Genomic DNA, 22,385 nt, shown 5'->3' with positions numbered 1-22,385 from the left:
ATAGATATTATCCACTAATAAAAGATCAATTATACATAAAATATTATTTTTTATATTACCAACGTAATTTTTCATGACACACAAAAAAAATCAATTCATATTTCTATTGAGTTATCATCTTTTTAATATTTAATTACATACTCTGTATTTCTAATCATATTTAATTTTTATTATAAAACTACTAATAATATTTCTTATATAAAAAAATAATTAAAAAATAATATTCTCTGTCCCATTTGCAGTGTCCATTTTTCATGTGCATGTTCCACATATTTTGTCATTTTTCTTTTGTGAAAAAAATTCTCAATTTTTAAATTTTATAATTTAATTTTAATTAAAATAAATAATTATTTTAATCTTAATCTAAAATTATATTTATTATACGATAATTTTTTTCACTAATATATACTTGATTATTTATTAATTATACCCCTCGTAAATTCACGTATCTACCGTAAAAAGGACACCATAGTGGAGAGTCAGGGAATATTATAATTTATTATTATTAACTAATTAAACGTAATTATATTAAAAAAATAAAATTTAATTATATATATTATATTAAACAGTGGGACCTACTATATTAAACACTAAAAATATTTAAACGATAAATGAAGAAAAATCAAATAAAATAAAATTTAATATTCAAAAATAAAAATAAAAAAATAAAAAATAAAAAGAAAAAACACCGATTCACGACGTGGAGAAACAACTTCGTCTCCAAATAAATGGTAGTATATTATCCCGTAAGGGTTGGCCTGGTGGCGTAGAAGTTGGACGTGTGACCATGAAATTATGAGTTCGATCGGAGGTTTACTCCATGTGCATTTTAAGATAACCGCTGGCATTTTCGTTACAACGTGAGTGGTTAAATAATATGCATTTGGATAATAATTAAGTTTATTTTTTATTTAAATATTAATTTTTAAAATAAAATAATATATTTTTATATTAATAAATTAATTAAAATTAAATTCTAAAAATGCCTCTATTGTACATTCAAAATTTTCAACAGCCTCAAACTATCACCTACTATTAAATATTGATGGACGTCTCCGCAGTGAGAATCAAAAAAAGAGAATCAAAAAATTATACGATGAGAGATTATTTCTAAAATTTCTAAAATAATACAATTTATTTTATTCTATGAGTTATCATATTTTAAAAATTGTAAAAAAAAAACAATAGGAATATTAACTACACAAATTTAATATTTATTTTAAAATATTATTTAAAATCAATAAAAGGTATAATTTATAATTAAAAAAACACTTGTCTTTGAAAAATGAAATGATTTTTAATATATTATATTTGTTGTAATATTAATATAAAATTAACTAATAAAAATATTAATTATTTTTACCGTTAACTACTATTTCATATATTGTATATAATATATAATATAAAGTATATATATAAATGTGTTTGCATATATATAATATATAAGTAAGATATTATTATATATATATATATATGAGTTTGTATGTAGGGTGTGTGTGATGATGATAATGATAATGATAATGATGTAGTATATATATATATATATATATATATTAGATAGAGAGAGAAATAGAAAGCCCAGTAGGAGACAAGGTGGATAGAGTTTTGTATTAAATTATTTTATAGTAATAAATATCTTTACACAATGTCATATATATATATAGGCAATTAAGTCCAAACATTAGCCTATAAAGCATCCGTACTAAACATACGTGTACGTTATGTAATAGCCTTGTAATAGTTATGTGTACAATATTTCACCTTAGATAATTTATACAAAGAATGTATTGGGACAAAAAATTTTAGTGAAGGAAAAATAATAGAACATTCTTGTATCAATTTGCTCCCAATGATCTGAGTATTATTTGATATCCCTTAACCGACACATCCCAATTTTCTTTACCGATTTTTCAAATGTTGCAGTCGGCAATGCCTTGATTAATATATCCGCTAAATTATTATTTGATCGAATTTGCTGCACATTAATTTCACCATTCTGTTGAAGATCTATGTAGAAAAGAATTTTGATGAAATATGTTTCGTTCTATCTCCTTTAATGTAACCCCCCTTTTAATTGCGTTATACAAGTTGTATTATCTTTATACAATGTAGTTGGAGAAATTCTATCGTCAGGTAATAACCCGCAATTTTTCAGAATATGTTGATTCATTGATCTCAACCAAACACATTCTCGACTAACTTCATGTATTGCCAATATTTCAGCATGATTTGAAATTGTTTCATCGATCTCCAAGAGATCACAGTTTCACCACAAGTGAATACGTGATCAGTTTGAAACTTGGTTTTATAAGGGTCAGATAAATATCCTGCATCGGCAAAACCAAACAATTCATGTCGAGAATCTTTCGAGTAAAATAACCCGAGATCAATTGTTCCTTGGAGATAGTGAAATATGTGTTTAATCTCGTTCCAATGTCGTCGAGTAGGCGATGAACTGAATCTTGCCAATAAATTTACAGAAAATGATATATCAGGTCGGGTGCTGTTAGCAAGATACATCAATGCGCCTATAGCACTCATATATGGCACTTCTGGGCTAAGTGTTTCTTCATTTTCCTCTTTTGATCTAAATGGATCATTTATTGGATCGAGTGTTCTGACGATCATGGGGGTACTTAGAGGATGTGATTTATCTATCAAGAACTGTTTCAGTACTCTTTTGGTATAATTTGATTGGTGGATGAAGATTCCACTTTCCAAGTGTTCAATTTGCAGACCAAAGCAAAATTTAGTTTTTCTAAAATCTTTGATATCAAACTCCTTTTTCAAATATTTAACAGCTTTCTTAATTTCATCAGGGGTTTCAATCAAATTGAGATCATCCACATATACAACGATGATTACAAATTCAGACCCGTTTTTCTTTTGAAAACACATGGACAGATAGGGTCATTTATATAACTTTTTTTTTGTTAAGCTTTCGCTTGGAAGATTGTACCACATTCGGCCCGATTGTTTGAGCCCACATAAAGATTTTTGCAATTTAATGGAATATAATTCTTTTGGCTTTGATTTGAATGATTCGGGTATGTTAATCTCTTCTGAGATTTTCATATAGACATCATTGTTTAAGGAGCCGTAAAGATAAATAGTAACCACATCCATTAATCGCATATCAAGATTATTGTGTACCGCGAGGCTCACTAGATACCTGAATGTTATTCCATCCATGACCGACGAATATGTTTCTTCAAAATCAATGTCCGGTCTCTGGGAAAAACCTTGGGCTACAAGTCTTGCTTTATATCTTATGATATCGTTATTTTATTTTATTTTTCTCACAATAACCATTCTATAGCCAACAGGTTCTACATTTACAGGTGTTTGGACTATGGGGCCGAATACTTGTCGTTTTTTCAATGAGTCCAATTCAGACTGAATTGACTCTTTTCATTTTGTCCAATCATCTCTTTGCCGATATTCATCAACTGATTTTTGTTCATAATCCTCGTCATCTTTCATTATATCGAGTGTACAGAATATGCAAATGCATTATCAAAATTTGTTTTCTTTCTATTCCAATACTTTCCACTTGTGGTATATTTAACAGAAGTTTCAATAACTTCATCCTCACTTTCATCAGAATTTTTAGTATCAACCTCTCAGGGGTTGTATTGACCTTTTCAGGTATTTGATCATTGTTGATCTCATCACAAATATTTGCAATTTTCTTCTTTCGTGGATTATTATCCTTGGAACCCAACGGCCTGCAACGTTTTACGCGGGCAATATGCTCATTAGCATTCAGCATCTTCCCTTCTCGGATATTTAATTTAGCTGGTGTATTTGTTGTTGCAATATATGATTTCGTAACTCTAGAAGCATCATTAAAAGCATCAGACAATTGATTTGCAATTTTCTGCAAATGCACAATTCTTTGAACTTCAAGTTCACTATGTTTCGTACGAGGATCAAATTCAAGTGGTATTTTCCACGAAATTTCTTTTTTCAGTTGATTATTGTATCCCCCTAATGTCGGGAAATGAGATTCATCAAAGTGACAATTTGCAAACCTTGCAGTAAATATATCACCCGTTGTTGGTTCAAGATATTTCGCAATCAAGGGTGATACATACCCGACATATATGTCCAACCTTCTTTGAGGTCTCATTTTCGTGCGTTGAGGTGGTGCAATTGACACATAAACAGCACACCAAAAAATTCGCAGGTGAGATATATTTGGTACTTTTTCCAGATACCAATTGAGTAAGGGAATAACAGTGATAGCTTGTCGGTCTTATTTTCACGAGGGTTGTTGCATGTAATATAACATGTCCCCAACATGATTCAGGAAGTTTAGACCTCATTAACAATGGTCTAACAATGAATTGCAATCTTTTAGTGAGAGATTCAACCAAGCCATTTTGCGTATGTACATGAGGAACATGATGTTCCACAATAATTCCAATTGACATATAATAATCATCAAATGTGTGATGAATACTCTCTAGCATTATCTAAACGTATTTTCTTTATCGGGTGATCTGGAAATTGTGCTCACAATTTAATCATTTGTGCAAGTAATCTAGCAAAAGCCAGATTGCGAGTAGATAACAAACATACGTGTGACCATCGCGTTGATGCGTCAATTAGTACTATAAAGTACTTAAAGGGTCCACACGGTGGATCTATTGGTCTACAAATATCACCCTGAATTCTTTCCAAAAAAGATAGGGATTCAAATCCAACATTTGTTGAGATGGCCTAATTATTAACTTCCCTTGGGAACAGACGTCACAAACAAATTCATTCAGACTCAAAATATTTTTCTTTTTCAATGAGTGGTCATTTGAATTTTTTACAATTCGCCTCAGCATTACATTGTCATGATGCCTAAGTCGATCGTGCCAAGTTTTGAATTCGATAGCATCCATTTGGTCTACTAGGTGATATATTTCAACGGCACTGACTTTTGAATAATATAAGCCGGAAGAAAATGATAACAATTTTTCTTTCACAATTCTTTTGCCATTCACAATCTGAGTTATCAGAAGATACTCATTTTCTGCCTCATTCAATATTTCAATGTAATACCCATTTTTCCGAATATCATTGAAGCTCAGTAAATACCTTCGAGCTTTACTCGAGAATAGGGAATTTTCAATTGTCATTTTTTTCCCTTTTGGGAGAAATACAGTAGCTTTTCCTGAGCCTTCTATCATTTTCGATGCATCACTGATAGTAACAATAGTGGTCTTTCTCATATTCAAACGGGAGAAATAACTTTTGTTTTTCAAAATATTGTGAGCACTACAAAAAAGTTTCTAATTAGCTACACTATTTTTAACTACAAAAATATTTTGTAGTTAAAACATGTCATTTAGCTAAAAAAATTAATTTCATTGCTAGAATTAAATTATTCACTACAACATTAATTTCGTCGTTAAAATTTATTTGTTATAAAATTATATCTTCATAGCAAAAAGGTTTTAGCTACAAAATTATTTTTCATAGCTAAAATCATTTGGATAAAAAAATCATACATATTTTGCTGCTAAAAATCTTTTTTTATGAATTATAATTTTATAGCAAAAAAGTTTTATCTACAAAATCATATTTTCGTAGCTATATCTTTTTTTGTTAATTTTTATTGCAAAAAACTTACTTTTTGTCACAAAAGTCTTTTCTCGCTAAAGACCTTTACTAACACGGTATAGGTGACAAAATGAGTTTCGTCGCAAAAATATTTTTACTATGAAATATTACCTTTTGCTACGAAATATTTTTGTAGCTAAATTTCAACTTTTTTGTAGTGGAGTCGTAGCACTGTCGATAAGACACATTGTCATCGGCTCCAAAATATTTGGCATCCATATTTTTGCAAGAAAGTAGAAATAATAAAAGACTTGTATTAGTACATAATCAAAATAGACTTATATTACATGGGGTAATACAAAAAAAAGGGCAGAAAACATCAAAATAACAAAAAAGATACAACAACATTTTATTATTTAACATAATCAGCTATGTCAAGCAGATCATCGGCATCCAGGTGCGTGATATTTTCATTCATCACATCATCAAATGTGTCATCGTGGGCAGCGTGGTTTATTTCGGCAGCAACTCTTCCTTGCCTTTCTTTTGAGGCCCGATACAATTCAGTCAAGTGACTGGTTGTGCGACAAACATGGGCCCAATGGTCTTTGATTCCACACCGGGTGCATTTTTCGTCATTGTTTCTGTTTCTTCCGGTGTTGAACCTCTGTTAAGGTCTGTACGGCTTTCTGTCAATATAACGCCGATTTGGCATATATCGGGGCTTGTTCTGACAATTATTATGACCGTATGTGTTTGTCCGGCCTCGTCCGCGATTCTCATTTCGATCGTGATCAATTCGTTGATTTCTGACCTGCCCACGGCTAGGCACTGGATTTTCTGGTTGTATTGCATTTGCCTCTGGAAATGGATTTGCACCTGTCAGCTGAGATTCATGATTTTTCAATAGCAATTAATTATTTTGTTCGGCCAGCAAAAGACAGGTGATCAGCTTATAATATTTTTGGAAGCTTCTTTCGCGATACTACTGCTGCAAAACTATGTTAGAGACATGAAAAGTGGAGAAAGTTTTCTCCATCATATCATATTCAGATATATTTTCGCCACAATGGCACAGCTGTGATGTTATTGTAAAGATGGTAGAATTATATTCTTGGATTGTTTTAAAGTCCTAAAGCCGTAGGCTTTGCCATTCGCTTCGTGCTCTTGGCGACATAGCTAGCCTCATATGATTGTATCTTTCTTTCAACCTCTCCCACAATTCAAGTAGGGATTCCAATGTCACATATTGTATTTTTAATGCATTATTGATGTGATGACATAAAAAGATCATGGCCTTTGCACGATCTTGGCTCGTGGGATTTTTATCCCAGGCAATGGTATTTCTCAAGCCCATTGAAGCTAGATGCATTTTAACATCGCGAGCCCATGCCATATAATTTTGGCAAAAAACGAGGAGAGTGAGAAATTCCTATTTGCCAAGGTTAGACATAATAAACAGATAAAATATAAAATATTACATTGCGGAAATTAAAATATATAATCGTGCTGATAACGTGTTGTGACATAGCCAGCCTCATATGATCGTATCTTTCTTTCAACCTCTCCCACTATTTTATATATTGTATATAATATATGATATAAAGTATATATATATGTAGATGTGTTTGCATATATAATACTCCCTCCGTCCCGGAACTATAGTCTTGGTTGTGTTAGACATGGGATTTAAGGAATATTGATATTATATTGATAGCGGGTAAAAGGTATAGGTAAAAGACATTTTTGCCCTTATGAGTGTATTAGTGTAAAAGGTATAGGTAAAAGACATTTTTGCCCTTATGAGTGTATTAGTGTAAAAGGTAGTGGCAATTGTGTAATAATAATGAAAGAGTAAGGGTAGTTATATAGTGATATGGTTATTTATGGAAATAAGACTATTGTTTTGGGACGAACAAAAATAGTAAACAAGACTATTGTATTGGGACGGATGGAGTATATAAATATAAGTAAGATATTATTATTATTATTATTATTATTATTATTATATGAGTTTGTATGTATGTACATGTGGGTGTGTGTGATGATGATAATGATAATGATGTAGTATATATATATATACATATTAGATAGAGAGAGAAATGGAGAGCTGAAAAGGAGATAGAGGTGGATAAAGTTCTTTATTAAATTATCCTGTAGTAATAAATATCTTTATACAATGTCATATATATAGGCAATTCAAGTCCAAACATTAGGCTACAAAGCATCCACACTAAACATACGTCTACACTATGTAATAACCTTGTAATAGTTATGTGTACAATAATATTTATTTTCTTTTATTTTTATTTTTATTTTTTGAATATATATTAATGGTGAAATGGGTTGGGGATGAGGATGTACCCCCTTACCCTTGAATTAATCCGCTACTGAGTTCAGGTATTGAACATGTAAGTCAGTTCATTGACAATATGACAAAATATAATATAGTAATTGACATAAAATTTAAATATTTTTATTATCGTTGATTGTTGCGGTATTCAATTAGTATTTGGTACTACCGCTGAACTCCATACATTCGTTGCAAGATATAGAGAGACCATTTTATGATCGATTTTATAGTCCATCGATTGAAATTATATTGGTTGATTTAATGAACACATAACAGTAAGTTGATGAACCAATAATTGTATTATATAAGGGGACGTTTGGTACATTGAATGGAATTGCATAGAAATGAGGTTATATAATAGAATTTGAGATAAATGAATTTGAGTAGAGAATGAGAAATAATTCTCTTGTTTGGTAAAATACAAAATTCAAATGTAAAAAGAAAATGTAGCTATATGAATGGATCAAATAAGAATAAATGATTTACCGGATAAAAAAAGAGTTTTAACAAATGAGAATTCATGAAAAATATTTTTGGTAACTTTTTTTAAAAAAAAATTATAAACTATATACGATATTTTTTAAAATTATATTTTAGTACAATTTCTTAAAAAATCGTAAAAGTTAAATATTTTAACAATAAATTAAATTTGATTTTTGTAAAATTGAAATAATATAATTTTAAAAATTTATAAAAATTAAATAGTACAAAAAATATAAGAAAGATAAAAAAATATATGGAAGAAAACCGAAAAAAGAGAAATAAAAATGATTTATTTCTCAAGTTCCATTTCTCCAACTCAAACAAACAATAGAAACGAGACCATTTGCATTTCTCTGGCCTCATTTCTCTGTACTAAACACACCCTAATATTCTTTTCATACCGGGATCTGACACTTTAGTTGTCATTTCTGCTAGTTTTGCAGTTATTTCCGAACCACCACTAGCTTTCCCCACGATTGCATATTTTTTCGTAGCAGGTTGAGCTTTTTCTACTAAGCCAGATTCTGGGCTACTTGTTTTCTTCCTGGGCCTCCGCTGATTTGAGCCTACTTCAACCAAATTTTCGCTGGACTTGATTCCTCCATGATTCTTCCAAAATTTGAAAGATTCCTTGATATAAAACTATTATTTAAACTAAAACATAATACTCCACCCGTCTTATAAGAATGGTGTCATTTTTCATTTCGGTATGTCACAAAACATGGATGCCATTTTCTAATTTAATATTTTACTGTCCACTTAATATATTAATTACCTTTACAACTTATAATATATTATACAAATATGGTTAAATTTATATTACATTGTATTTTTTACTACAAACTAATAGTAATATTAAAAACAATTTATGTGTAACAACACAAATAATATTCTTCTTATGGGACAGAAGGACAAATATTAAAATTTCAAATAAATAATTCTAAAACCATATCCTAAGTAAATAAATACATATACTATTTTTCTTTTCTTTTTATCTCTCTTCAACAATCATTTGTCTATCTTCATACGTGTATATATATATACACACATGAGTATACATATACTACATCCATATAATTCCTTGTGAGAGAGCATATGGAAATAGCTCACATAGCATAAAATGTATATAAATATAGTACATATAAACTGTCAATATATAACAATAGTTCACGTAACACCTATTATGATTGATTTTAATAAAATAATGTATTTTAACACAATGCAATTCTAAATTATAAACTAACATCACATTGTAACAATCTCTGTAGCACATACTTTATCAATTCAAACTATGTATTGATAGACTATATTTATCTGTTAGCACAAATACAATAATGATGCAAGCTCAATTGATAGTGTAACCATTCTTATAAATTCAATGCTTTTTCCATTTTATAGAGAAGTGCTAAAAAACATTTGGCTAAGAAATATATATATATGTTAATGTTGAACACGTAGTAGATATATATTATGTACGTAGCCACTATATGTACAATAGTGGATGCAAGATTTCTTAACTTTGAAGTATATTGTACCTATAAATATATGTACATCCTTATTAATGAAAAGCCCAAAGAATTCACTCTGCCTTATCTGATTGTGTCTTATTTATTTATTTCATTCCATTTTACATATATTATATACAAGTACACACATAATATGTATTTTTATACTTCTACACTAACGCACACACAACACACTTATATATATATATATATCATTATATACACACGCCACACACCTATATCTATATACACATATTTATATATACATATATTATATAATGCAATATATAAAATAGTTGTTAACGCTAAAAGTAATTAATATTTCTATTGGTTAATACTATACTAATATTACAAAACATTATCAGCACAATTATATATTTTAATTTTCGCAAGGTAATATTTTATATTTTATCTCTTTATTATGACTAACCTTGCCAAACAGAAAATTTTTCCATCTCGTTTCTGACCAAAACTATATGGTCTGGGCTCGCGATGTTAAAATGCATTTGGCATCAATAGGCTTGGAAAATACCATTGTCCGGGATAAAAATTCCTCGAGTCAAGATCGTGCAAAAGACATGATTTTTTTGTGTCATCACATCGATGATGCACTGAAAATGCAATACATGACGTTGGAATCTCCACTTGAATTATGGGAGAGATTGAAAAAGAAAGATACGATCACTTGAAGCTGATTTTGTTGCCAAAGGCACGAAGCGAATGGCAAAGCCTATGACTTCAGGACTTTAAAAATGTTCAAAAATATAATTCTACCATGTTTAAAATAACATTACATCTGCGCCATTGTGGCGAAAATATATCTGAATCTGATATGATTGCGAAAACTCTCTCTATTTTTCATGCCTCTAACATGGTTTTGCAGCAGCAGTATCGCAAAAGAGGCTTTCGAAAATATTATGAGTTGATCACCTGTCATTTGTTGGCTGAACAGAACAATGAATTGCTGTTAAAAAATCACGAACCTCGGACGATATGTGCAAATTCATTTCCAGAGGCAAATGCAATATAACCGGAAAATCCGGTGTGTGGTCATGGACAAGTCAGAAATCAGCGAATTGACCGCGATCAAAATCAGAATTGCGGACGGGACCAGAAAAATACATACAGTCACAATAATTATTAAAACAGGTCCCGATATGTGACAAATCGACGTTATAATGATAGAAAGCCGAGCATACCAAAACAGAGGTTCAACACCGGGAGAAACAGAAACAATAATGAGGAGTGCACCCGGTGTGGAATCAAAGGCCATTGGACCCATGTTTGTCGCACAGCTAGTCACTTCGCTAAACTGTATCGGGCCTCAAAAGAAAGGTAGGGAAGAATTGCCCCGGAAACAAATCATTTTGCCCACAATGACACATTTGATGATGTGCTGAATGAAAATATCACGCACCTGGATGCCGATGATCTGCTTGACATAGCTGATGATGTTAAATGATAAAATATTGTTGTATCTCTTTTGTTATTTGGATGCTTTCTGCCCCCCTTTTTGTATTACTCTCTATAATATAAGTCTATTTTGATTATGTTACTAATACATGTCTTTTATTATTTCTACTTTTTTTCAAAGATATGAATGTCAAATATTTTGGAGCCGATGAAAATATATATCTTATCGACAGTGCTACGACTCACAACATTCTGAAAAACAAATGTTATTTCTCCCACCTGAATGTGGGAAAGACCACTATTGTTACTATCAGGAAAAGCTACTGTATTTCTCTCAAAATGGGTAAAAATAGAAATTGAAAATGCCTTGTTCTCGAGCAAAACTCGAAGAAATTTACTGAGCTTTCAGTGATATCGGAAAAATGGATATCACATTGAAACATTGAATGAGGCAAAAAAAATATCTCTTGATAATTCAGATTGTGAATGAAAAAAGAATTATGAAAGAAAAATTGTCATCATTTTCTTTCGGCTTGTATTATTCAAAAGTCAGTGTTATTGAACATATCACTTAGTAGACCAAATGACTGCTAGCGAATTTAAAACTTGACACGGTCGACTTGGGCATCTTTGTAATATAATGTTGTGACGAATTGCTGAAAATTCAAATGACCACTCATTGAAAAAGAAAATTATTTGGAGTTTGAATGAATTTGTTTGTGTTGCCTGTTCCCAATGGAAGTTAATAATCAAACCATTTCCAACAAAGGTTGGATTTGAATCCCCAGCTTTTTTGGAAAGAATTCAGGGTGATATTTATAGACCTATAGATTCACCGTGTGGACCTTCAAGTACTTTATAGTACTAATTAACGCATCAATGCGAAGGTCACACGTATGTTTGTTATCTACTTGCAATCTAGCTTTTGCTAGACTACTTGCACAAATAATAAAATTCCGAGCACAATTTTTAAATCACCCAATAAAGAAAATACGTTTAGATAATGCTGGAGAGTATTCATCACATACATTTGATGATTACTTCATATCAATTGGGATTATTATGGAACATCCTATTCTTCATGTACATATACAAAATGATCTTACTAAATCCCTTATCAAAATATTGCAATTAATTGCTAGACCATTGTTAATGATGCTTAAAATTTCCGTATCAGCTTAAGGACATGTTATATTGCATGCGACAACCCTCGTGAAAATAAGGCCGACAAAGTATATTATGTACGTAGACGTAGACTACGTGTACAATAGTAGATGCAAGATTTCTTCACTTTGAAGTATATTGTACCTATAAATATATGTATATCTTTATTAATGAAAAACCCAACGAATTCACTCTACCTCACTCTATCTTATCTGTCTGTGTTTTATTTATTTAATTTCATTTCATTTTACATATATTATATATAAGTACACACACAACACACTTAAATATATATCATTATATACACACGCCATATACCTATATCTATATACACATATTTATATATATATAGTATAATGCAATATATATAATAGTGGTTAGCGATTGAAATAGTTAATATTTCTATTGGTTAATTCTATACTAATATTACAATAGTTAATACTACTTTTGTATTTTTATAATAAATGAAATTGTTATAGGGTTAATAATATATTTCTTCAGTCTCACTTAATTTGTCTATTTTTTTTATTTTCGTTCGTCCCACATAATTTGTTCCTTTTTTTTAAATATAATTATACACTTTAATCACATTTTAAAATTCATAATTTATAATTTTTATTTTAATTAAACTATTTAGTAATTTTAATTTTAATCTAATTATTTTTATTAAATCATAATTATTTTCACTAAGATACTTTTTAATTACTTAGTAACTAATAACGAGATAAAAAAAAGTGTGGAATCGTCACCGGCAATAATGGTGTAAATAGATAAAAAATTAACGGATAAATTAAGATTCAAATAAAATTTTATAAATTTTTTAATTTAAATATGATATAAACATATTTTGATAAACATACTCAAATAATAAAATGAACATATATTTACAAGACCGATGAACTATATTCGAGCATATTATTAATTTTGCGTAAAAATTAACATTAAATTATAAAAAATACTGAGTTCTTTTTGTTTTTTATTTTTTAAATACAAATATTTTAATTTAAGCAATTAATACACATTATAAAACATTCACAAATGAATCAAAATTGAAACTCATCTAACTTAGCAAATATGCTTCAACGACCTCGAACAAATCAAATTGAGCCAAACTCTGCAAACTATTTCGGGTCTGTCTGGTCACTAGAACATCAATTGATACCATGCACTCAAGTTTTATGCACTCAAGTTTTATTTTTATTTTTTTATAATTATTTCTTTATTTTTTAAAAATGAAATTACTTTTAATATCCTATTTCTATTTTTCTCATGAATATAGAAATATATCTATATATACTTAATTTCTTAAAAATATATTATTTTATCCTCTTTCGAAGATATTTGCTTAAATATTTGGTCACAAATTTTAATAAAAATATATAATACTCGTTTACTTTTTCTTTAATAAAAAATACAAAAATATAATATATATATATCCTAAAAAAAAAAATACTTTTTTATGACTATTAAAAAAATAAATATAGATTTAAATGATAAAGATATTAACTATATATAAATATATATTATTTATTTATATTATTTTTGTACAAATAAACATTTATATGAATTATAACATTACCTGGAAATAATTTTAATCAAATAAACTTACAATCAAATATCATTCATATTTTAGTTCTATATTTAAAACGCCATCATGATATTGCACCCAAATAAATTATCATTCTGATATAAATGTGGATTGAATAATTTACTGATATATAAATAAAATCCAAATTATTATTGAAATTTATAGAATTCATAACTATCTATCTTTTTCATATTTAGTATTTAGTGCTCTATTCAAAATATTATTTTTAGTTCAACTCATAATAGGCATCTTATCTACACGGGGTTTAGTGTAAGTGTCCAAAAATTGACATGTCTAGCCTAAGCTTTGCCTACTTTGAGGGCTATGCCAACTGTCTCATGTAATATAAGAAATATATGCGGAACAGATACATGCATTAAAATATAGATCATTAATCCACTTTACAAAGATAAGAGGTTTGCACACATGAGATAAGCTATGGTCGAAAACTTGAGACGAAACTATCAATTCATAACAACATTCTCCCACTTCAAATCACAAATCTCCTTGTACGATACTACCTAAGTGCATCGACGTTGCTTTCTTGCACCCCTTGCAAGCTTTCAAACGTCAGTTCATCGACACTTCCAGCATACTCTTCGTATTTGCCCAAAGTAAATAAGGTTTTCCATAGCCAACCCACGTATAGTCCATTCACCTCTTCATCTCCGCACATCCTTTAAAACACCACCTGTTGTTGTGGTCCCTCTCTTATGAAAGCTCTTCCACTTCAGCGCTACAACACCATCGAGCGTACTCCATCTCTCAAAGAGCACCCTCCCCCTGTGAGGTATTGCATTACGCTCTTATTTGCTTTGATCATCACCACCGTCAATGTCTCTTATACTACTTGTAATATGCCCAGCAATGGAGACACCCAGCATCTAGGCCCTAGCTTCTCTGAGGGCTAGGCTAGCCGTTCTCTTGGGTACGATAAATCTGATGATACTATATAATATGATAGATATATGTGAAACATGTACTTGTATCAATATATAAGTCATTAATCTATCCTATAGGGACAATGAGACCCATACACATAGAGTGGACTATTCTCGAGAACCTGAAATGAAATTGCCAACTCGTAATAGTAGACATCCTAAAAGGTAACAAAGGCGTGCAAAAATTTCCTAGAGCCGATTTTGGATATTGAGGACCATAGGTTCAAATCTTGTCACGTGATGGTACAGTAAATAAGAATGACATGATACATAAAGTTAAAGTTAATCGTATTAAAATATAAGTAGTATTAGGATGACATCACTTGAAAACTTTTCGTACTCCATAAAAAAAAAAAATAATAATAATAATAATAAAAAAAAAAAAAAAAAAAAACAACTTACCATTCTTATATAAATGTGAATTGTTAATTTAGTGATATATAATACACAACCCAAATTATTATTGAAATTTACAGAATTGATAAGCAACCTCCCTTTACATACAAGCAAGCAAATGAACAAAAAATTACAAAAAAAATCAGATCGTCGTAAGTCTGCTAAAACAATTGACGTGAACTATGAATAAAGATCACTTGTGAGTTGGAGCAGGTTTTACGAAAGAGAAATCATCTTCGTTCCTACTACTTTGCTGGCCCTTGTGTTCTATCTCTATCTCTGTTTCGCTTCCGGAATCGACGTGATCCTCGACTTCTTCGCTGCGCCTTGTCCGAATGATTAAGCTAGCAGTTGGCGCCGGAGGGGTCGCCGGATCTTCGAGATCAGACCCATCATGCTCCTCATAACGCGCTGAATGCCCGGTGGTTTTGAACCGGTGGAGGGCAGCTGCCGTCGTCGGATGGAAAGGCGACCCCATTGAAGATGTGGGACTAGCGCCGCCCCCGCCCAGGGTGCGGGTCGGTGTACTTCCTCCCCGCGCCTTTTTCTTCACGGCCATGTGCCATTTCTTGAGGGCCTTCGATGTTTGCTCGTCAAAAATCGATTTTTTCATGTGCGAACCCATCTGCACGACCAAAGCATGCACATGATGATGACGACGAAAAGATAAATTTAAATCAAACAAGAAGGCAAAGATATTCTGAAACAACTAATATTGTGGAGTCTCGAAATATATTAGTAGTTAGCTAAAATGTATAGAGCATAATTTAATAAAATCTTTACTCTTATCCGTTCAAATTCAATGTATTTTTTTATTATTTTCGTCTGTTCTACTGTCTCTTCCAGCAAAATGGCACATTGAGTAAAAAATAATGATAATAACAGCAAATCAAAGTGAACTCGCCTTTAGTCATCGTTGCTTTTGGATAAATAGAGTATTATTTTATCAAAGACTTTAGGATAATATAAAGAGCATGTTCACCCTATTTGTTTTTTATGACACGATTCCAAGTATCATATATATATTTTTATCAATAGTATAACAAAAAAATATTATTTTTTATATTATTAACTTTATTCCTGTACCTAACACAAAAATGACAACTAAGTAATTTTAAGACCCATAGCAAAGCAGTTGAACAATACAAAAAGTTGTCGCCATTGCACCTGAGTTATAAGGGCGTAGAGAGGAAGTGTAATGTAGCTGCACAAGAATAGAACTCCAACTCTGCAACATTATTACAACAACTTTGTTCGATTAGTTCGGTTGTTATCCCCAAAGAACTACTTACATTCATTCATTGAGGCATGACAACTACATTACTTACCCTAAACAAATCTTCGCGATCACAAGACCAATATTTTCGTGGAAGCACGACCGGATACCATATTCGTACTGCAGAAACAAACATAAGATGGTATGTTATTTCACTAAAGACACTTGAGAACAAGAAAAATTACACCATGATCATCCTTAACTAATTGGAAAAGAAATCCTTACCCAAATCCACAAGAAATACGTCACTTGGAAAGCATTCTGCGTAGAGATATTTCAACTCGTTAGCATACAAATAACACAAGATACTAAATGTCCATTGTCTTTGAGACTTTTTTTTTTTTTTCTCTATTTGTTGTTTCAATATTGAATATCATATCCAACAATTGTTTCACCTAAACGAACATAAAAAAAATAAATAAATAAACTAAAATAAGTAAAAGAAGTGCAATACCTGAAACAATGCAAAATGTATGAGATGCAGAACCAAACGGGGTCGACCAAACCAAAAAAATTTATCGGAGACTTGCACAAGCGGTATGCCTTGGACAACCGCATGTCTCTCTGTTATTTCGAGCGCCATCTTGGTCAGTACAGCCTGAAGCTTCGTGCCAACAGCTAATATTATCTGGCGAAAGTCATGTCGTTAGCCACACATCTATACAACCTGACAAAATCCATATTCGTTACAAAATCTTACAATTAATGGGATTAAGGATGCCCAAAACAGCGCCTGCCAACCTGAACTCCATCGATGTAAAAGTAAAAAAAATCGTTAAGATCCTAAAGGAAGAAAAACTGCAAAAGGTGAAAATGGAATTAGGCCGATTACGAGCAATGTAATGACAGCTTACCATTAACATTTAGAAGCAAGAAGACAACGAATGATCCCCACAACACCGGACTGCAGACATTGGATCCATAAAAGCGGTAAGAACAATAAAGGCAATTTAAGGTAACGAATTCCACGAAAAGTAATTCATATTTAAACCTGAAAAGTTTTTTTTAAAACAAAAGCATATTACCTAACTCCCACAACTGTTTTGAAATCATCTTCGAGCGACCTTTTGATGTACTTTTGGAAATTAAACTTGCTTCCGGGTGCTAAATGAACCTACACAACAAACCGAGTTTCATTACAAAAGATTGAAAAGGGAAAATGAAATCAATTGGGTAAACAGAAAGATGACGACGCAAAATGAAGAAAACTCACGGCGATGAAACCATTGCGTAAGGTCAAGTAATCAGATTTGCTAACAGACCTAAAAAATTGACGGAAAAAGCATCCCTGCGTAAAAGGTCCATCGAGTTAGTAAGTATTTTGGAACGTAGCAAAATAATTGAGTAAATACATGCATGCAAATCAGATAATATGGAGCCTAGGACAAGAAATCGATCAAATTGATGAGCTTACAATGTAAAAGAACAACGGAATCCGGGTCCAAAAGCTGGTGTGAGCTCTTACAAAAGATGTCTCGTGACTAAGCCTGAATCTCGAAGGATCTGTTGAAACCACAATTAATAATGTTGTGGAAATTGTCAAATGACTTTGTGTTGTCGATATTTTCACACTATGAAATCTACGGTAACATTACTTTTTTTCATAAAATAATAGTATATCAGAATCTCTTCTTTATTCAAAATATCACATCTAACAAATCTTTTCTAATTGAAAAATTACACTCAAAACACATCTTCCATTCAAAAATTTTCTAAAATATTCCAAAATATCTCAAACACAAACAAAAATTCCAAATGTAATCAGATTGTTAAAATACATAGAAACAGAGAAATACGGAATCACATACCATTCGAAAACTCATAGTCATGGGTTGATGTCTCGTTCTCCCAATGTTTCCAGCCACGGATCTGCATGATGTATCGAATGTCAGGAATTCGAAACAAAAGAAAGCAAAAATATGCTAAGTAGCTGTATATCTGTGCTATATGTAAAAGTTAATCATTTCAAGTGTTTCAAACACATTGTAAACGACGATCATCTATTAATGACTTAATTTAATGACGCACAACGAATTCAATTGAGAAAAAAGGAAAAACTATTCTAGCATTCAGAAATTTATAAACACTTGAACCAATTGGCACTAGTCTACGATTATCTTAAGAAATAGTTGGTAGAATCACCTTAAGTCTTCCGAGAGCCATCGTAATGGCACTGTATATCACGTGGAAAACAGCCAAGAAAAATATAAGGATATGTATCTGGTGCAACCCGTCCACCGAAATGAGTGCTACTCGGCCCTGCAGGTTTTCAAATCGATCAAGTGTGAAGTATCAATTTAAAGCAGCCATAGTAGAAGCAATTTTCAAAAAATTTGTAACATGTCTGGTCCAAGGTTGTCATGTTGGATTGAAGACGATTTTCAACTTGCTTTGACTCCAAAAGAATGGATGAGATGAAAAGATTTGACAAAGGGTTGAAAACAGGATAATTGTGAATCTAGGCTCCACAAGAATTTATTACCTCCTTGCAACTCGACTCTTTTCCGGCCAAAATTCTGCGCTCGTACAACAGAAGCCTCCGATGATTTTCTTCCTTCACTTTGCCTTCATCCTCCCCCTTGGGCCGACATGGTAACATTGTATCGGCAACATGGGTGGGTATGCAAATCTCTGCAATGTAATATTGACTGAAGACGAGGATGAGCGAGATGAAGCCAAGAATCATCAACTCTGCCACGACCAAACCAGCGAGTTATATAATAAGTACACTCACTTTTAGAGAATGAGATGAAGTAAAATTGATTGCGACAAGAAACTACCTGCTTTCACCTTTTCCAGCGCCTCGTAAAGAGCTTTCTTGTGCCTGTCCGTTAACCACTATGAAACAGGAGACACTATCGTCACATACACATGAAACATGGTAAAAAAGCAAAGGGAAATTTTAAGGTAGAACAACCAATGAGGTTGTGGGGATGAGTGATTTTCAGAGTTTTTATATACATTTAGGGTGTGTAATGATTGATTAATAAGTTGTATCTTTTATGTTGTAAGACACGGCGCGCCGGGGGATTTGAATAAATTCGATTTCACCAGGGGAAGGTACTTTGCTGCAAGAACAAGACAATGTTGCCTTTTTTACTTATGAAAAAACAACACCAATTAGTTCTTGTCGAAGGTAAAATAGTATGTACATTTGGTGAACAAAGATGCATTGGCATTTTGATCCCTTCTAAAACCATAATCCAACCAATCTGCTTTGCAAACTACTCTAAAATAAAAACGCACCAAGAACTGAAAAGAATATTACATAGTCAACCCCTTCACCCTTGCCCGCAGCCACTTGAATCAAATATTACATGGAAAATGAATTTTATGTTGAAATATTACATCCATAATTATATATATTAGGTCAACCAACTAATCTAATTCAAAAATTTCCCATCTCCAACCCCCAAACCTACAACCATATTTGTAACATACATAACAGCATGTTTAAACAAACAAACACAAAACTTGGAAGATGCCTAACAGATGCAGAACACATAAAATCCAGAATCTTTTTTGTTTTTTTTTTTTTTTGAACACTCAGAAAAGTCAACCAGAAAAGGTAAGAGCCGGATGAACAGGCAGAGAAGAACCCCTTGTTCCTCGCGGAATCAGACATAGACAAAACGACCAGAATTGGGCTTATCGACAAATTTATTTTTTTTAAAAAAAAAAAGAACATATCGAGCACCCTCAAATACTAGTTGTCAATCAACGCACAGAGAAACCTAAAGTGAATGGAAGGGCAGGGCTGAGTGAATCGTATGGTATAAATGAAGAAGAATGAATGAATGAATGAAATGGAGGAGTAGGTAGCTCACCGTTCCGACTTTGTGGAGAACCTTCTCGAGGGCAATCGAGACGAGTATGATGACTGCGCAGACGCCGGCCACTGCCCATGTTGGTGTGTACTCAAGGGTTCTTGTCGACCCTCCCTTCCCCGCTTCCCCCGCCATCAAAACTAAAATTAGAGAGAAGATTGGAAGGAAATTGGAGAAGAGGATTAGGTGCAGAAGGATTCCGCTGCCTCTACTTTCTCTATTCACAAATTCTTTGTAATATGTAATATAATTATTATTATTATTATTATCGGATTTCAGACAGCATTTTGATTTCCTTTACAGTAAGGCATTTGTTGCTATCCGAGAACCACCGATAACTATTTATTTGTCATACAGAAAAGGAAAGAAAAGAAAAGATGAGGGGTATATATATTCATTCATACATTCCCATTCCGGGGTCGGGCGTGATGGATGCAGCGATCTCTACGATATTATTATTATAATAATAACGGCGACGACAAGGAAAGGCGTGTAAATGTAGTTTAAAATAGTCAAATTAGAAACCAAGTAGGGACGCCCTGACCTACCATTTATTGAGCACTCCGACTATTATTATTATTATTATTATTATTATTATTATTATTATTATTATTATTATTGTTGTTGTTGTTACTGCTACGACGCTTAGTTAATTATTGAAGTTTCCTGATTTTTGTCTGTTCTGACATTAATAAATCAGAGAATAAAAGGAAACCTCTTGTTCAAAATGGTGTCTGGTTTTGAAACAGTCTTCACTAACTCACAGATTACTACGTATCAAATTTTGTTACGGTGATATTTCTCCTTTCCGTGTTGAAATGCAGTAGAATTTGACGAAATACTATTATATTATTAAATATGTTGTGAGGCTATCTATATCTATAATATATATGGATGTGTGGTAGACTCGAATCAGACACGATCAAATCAAGGTCAGCGCAGGCAGCAGGCAGCGTTGATTGAATTTGGACGTTATCTCGGGTCGGGTCGGGTGAGGATGCAGCGCGTGTCCAACTGCGTCAATTAAGGAGGAAGCGTTGAATCTCTTCTTTTGTCCTGTAATGTCTTTCATGGACGCCTATTTTCATCCGCGCTTTCAAATTTTATATTTACGTTTTATTATCATTATTTTTTTATTATTATCAACATAATATCTAAAATCATTATAAACAAAGTAAGGATAAAATAAAATAAAAATGCAATTCTACAAATTACCCCGTTTAAAAAGTCATACCAAAAAAAAAAAAAATACATTAGGATTGATAATAGGGTTGTGTTTGTTTACGTTTTTAAATAGAATTTGTTTGTTTTTCGATCTAGTTTTAAAAAAAATATTTTTTTTATGTGGGGTGTAAAAACAAATGAATAGATAATAAAAATAATAAATACATATAATATTAATTTTTTTATAAAAAAATATGTGTGTTTGTTTTACAAAAGAACAGACTTTTAATCTTTCAGCATAATATAAATAATATACTTTATCTACCGATAAAAACTTAATAATACAATACAAAATATTATATTTTATATTATCAACACAATATATATATAATATACTTCATCTATCAATAAAAACTTAACAATGCAATACAAAATATTATGTTTTATATTATAACACTAATTTTCATATCTTAATATAAAAAAAAGGTACATATATTCAAAAAAAACACAAAGTGAACATTTCAATTTGTGTTTTTGGATTACACGATTTCTTATAAATATTAAATATATATATATATAAACACATTAGCACAATATATATATAATATACATATTCTATCAATTTACCAAAATTAATAATTCAATGCAAATTATTATTATTTTTATGTTGTTGCAAAAAACGGGTTAGCTCCACACAATCGGCGAAATACCGTAGTCGA

General features: G+C 31.4%; 1 protein-coding gene across 1 annotated transcript; it reads right to left on the bottom strand.

Annotated features, from left to right (window-relative positions):
• Window positions 1–15,444: 15,444 nt before the first annotated feature.
• On the bottom strand, window positions 15,445–20,858 carry LOC127257159 (MLO-like protein 8). The gene is made up of 15 exons (XM_051283510.1): window positions 20,503–20,858; window positions 19,456–19,513; window positions 19,158–19,366; window positions 18,818–18,934; window positions 18,484–18,544; window positions 18,090–18,178; window positions 17,889–17,963; window positions 17,701–17,789; window positions 17,530–17,579; window positions 17,376–17,416; window positions 17,130–17,303; window positions 16,901–16,936; window positions 16,728–16,795; window positions 16,567–16,627; window positions 15,445–16,024 (listed from the first exon to the last, which is right to left on the bottom strand). The coding sequence occupies exons 1-15, from the start codon at window positions 20,635–20,637 to the stop codon at window positions 15,593–15,595; spliced, it is 1,695 nt and encodes a 564-aa protein (XP_051139467.1). The 5' UTR covers window positions 20,638–20,858; the 3' UTR covers window positions 15,445–15,592.
• Between the last annotated feature and the right edge of the window lie 1,527 nt (window positions 20,859–22,385).

The sequence above is a fragment of the Andrographis paniculata genome, unplaced genomic scaffold, assembly GCF_009805555.1.
Source record: "Andrographis paniculata isolate CXL003 unplaced genomic scaffold, ASM980555v1 Contig57END, whole genome shotgun sequence".
Classification (NCBI taxonomy): Eukaryota; Viridiplantae; Streptophyta; class Magnoliopsida; order Lamiales; family Acanthaceae; genus Andrographis; species Andrographis paniculata.
Note: the sequence above shows the minus strand (reverse complement) of the source record. Positions and strands in the feature narration are given on the sequence as shown.

Coding starts and splice junctions, on each gene's coding strand:
- LOC127257159 (XM_051283510.1), bottom strand. CDS start 20,637: ATGGCGGGGGAAGCGGGGAAGGGAGGGTCGACAAGAACCCTTGAGTAC. Junction 18,935..19,157: donor AAGAGTCGAGTTGCAAGGAG/GTAATAAATTCT, acceptor GAAAACCTGCAG/GGCCGAGTAGCACTCATTTC. Junction 17,580..17,700: donor AAAACAGTTGTGGGAGTTAG/GTAATATGCTTT, acceptor CAATGTCTGCAG/TCCGGTGTTGTGGGGATCAT.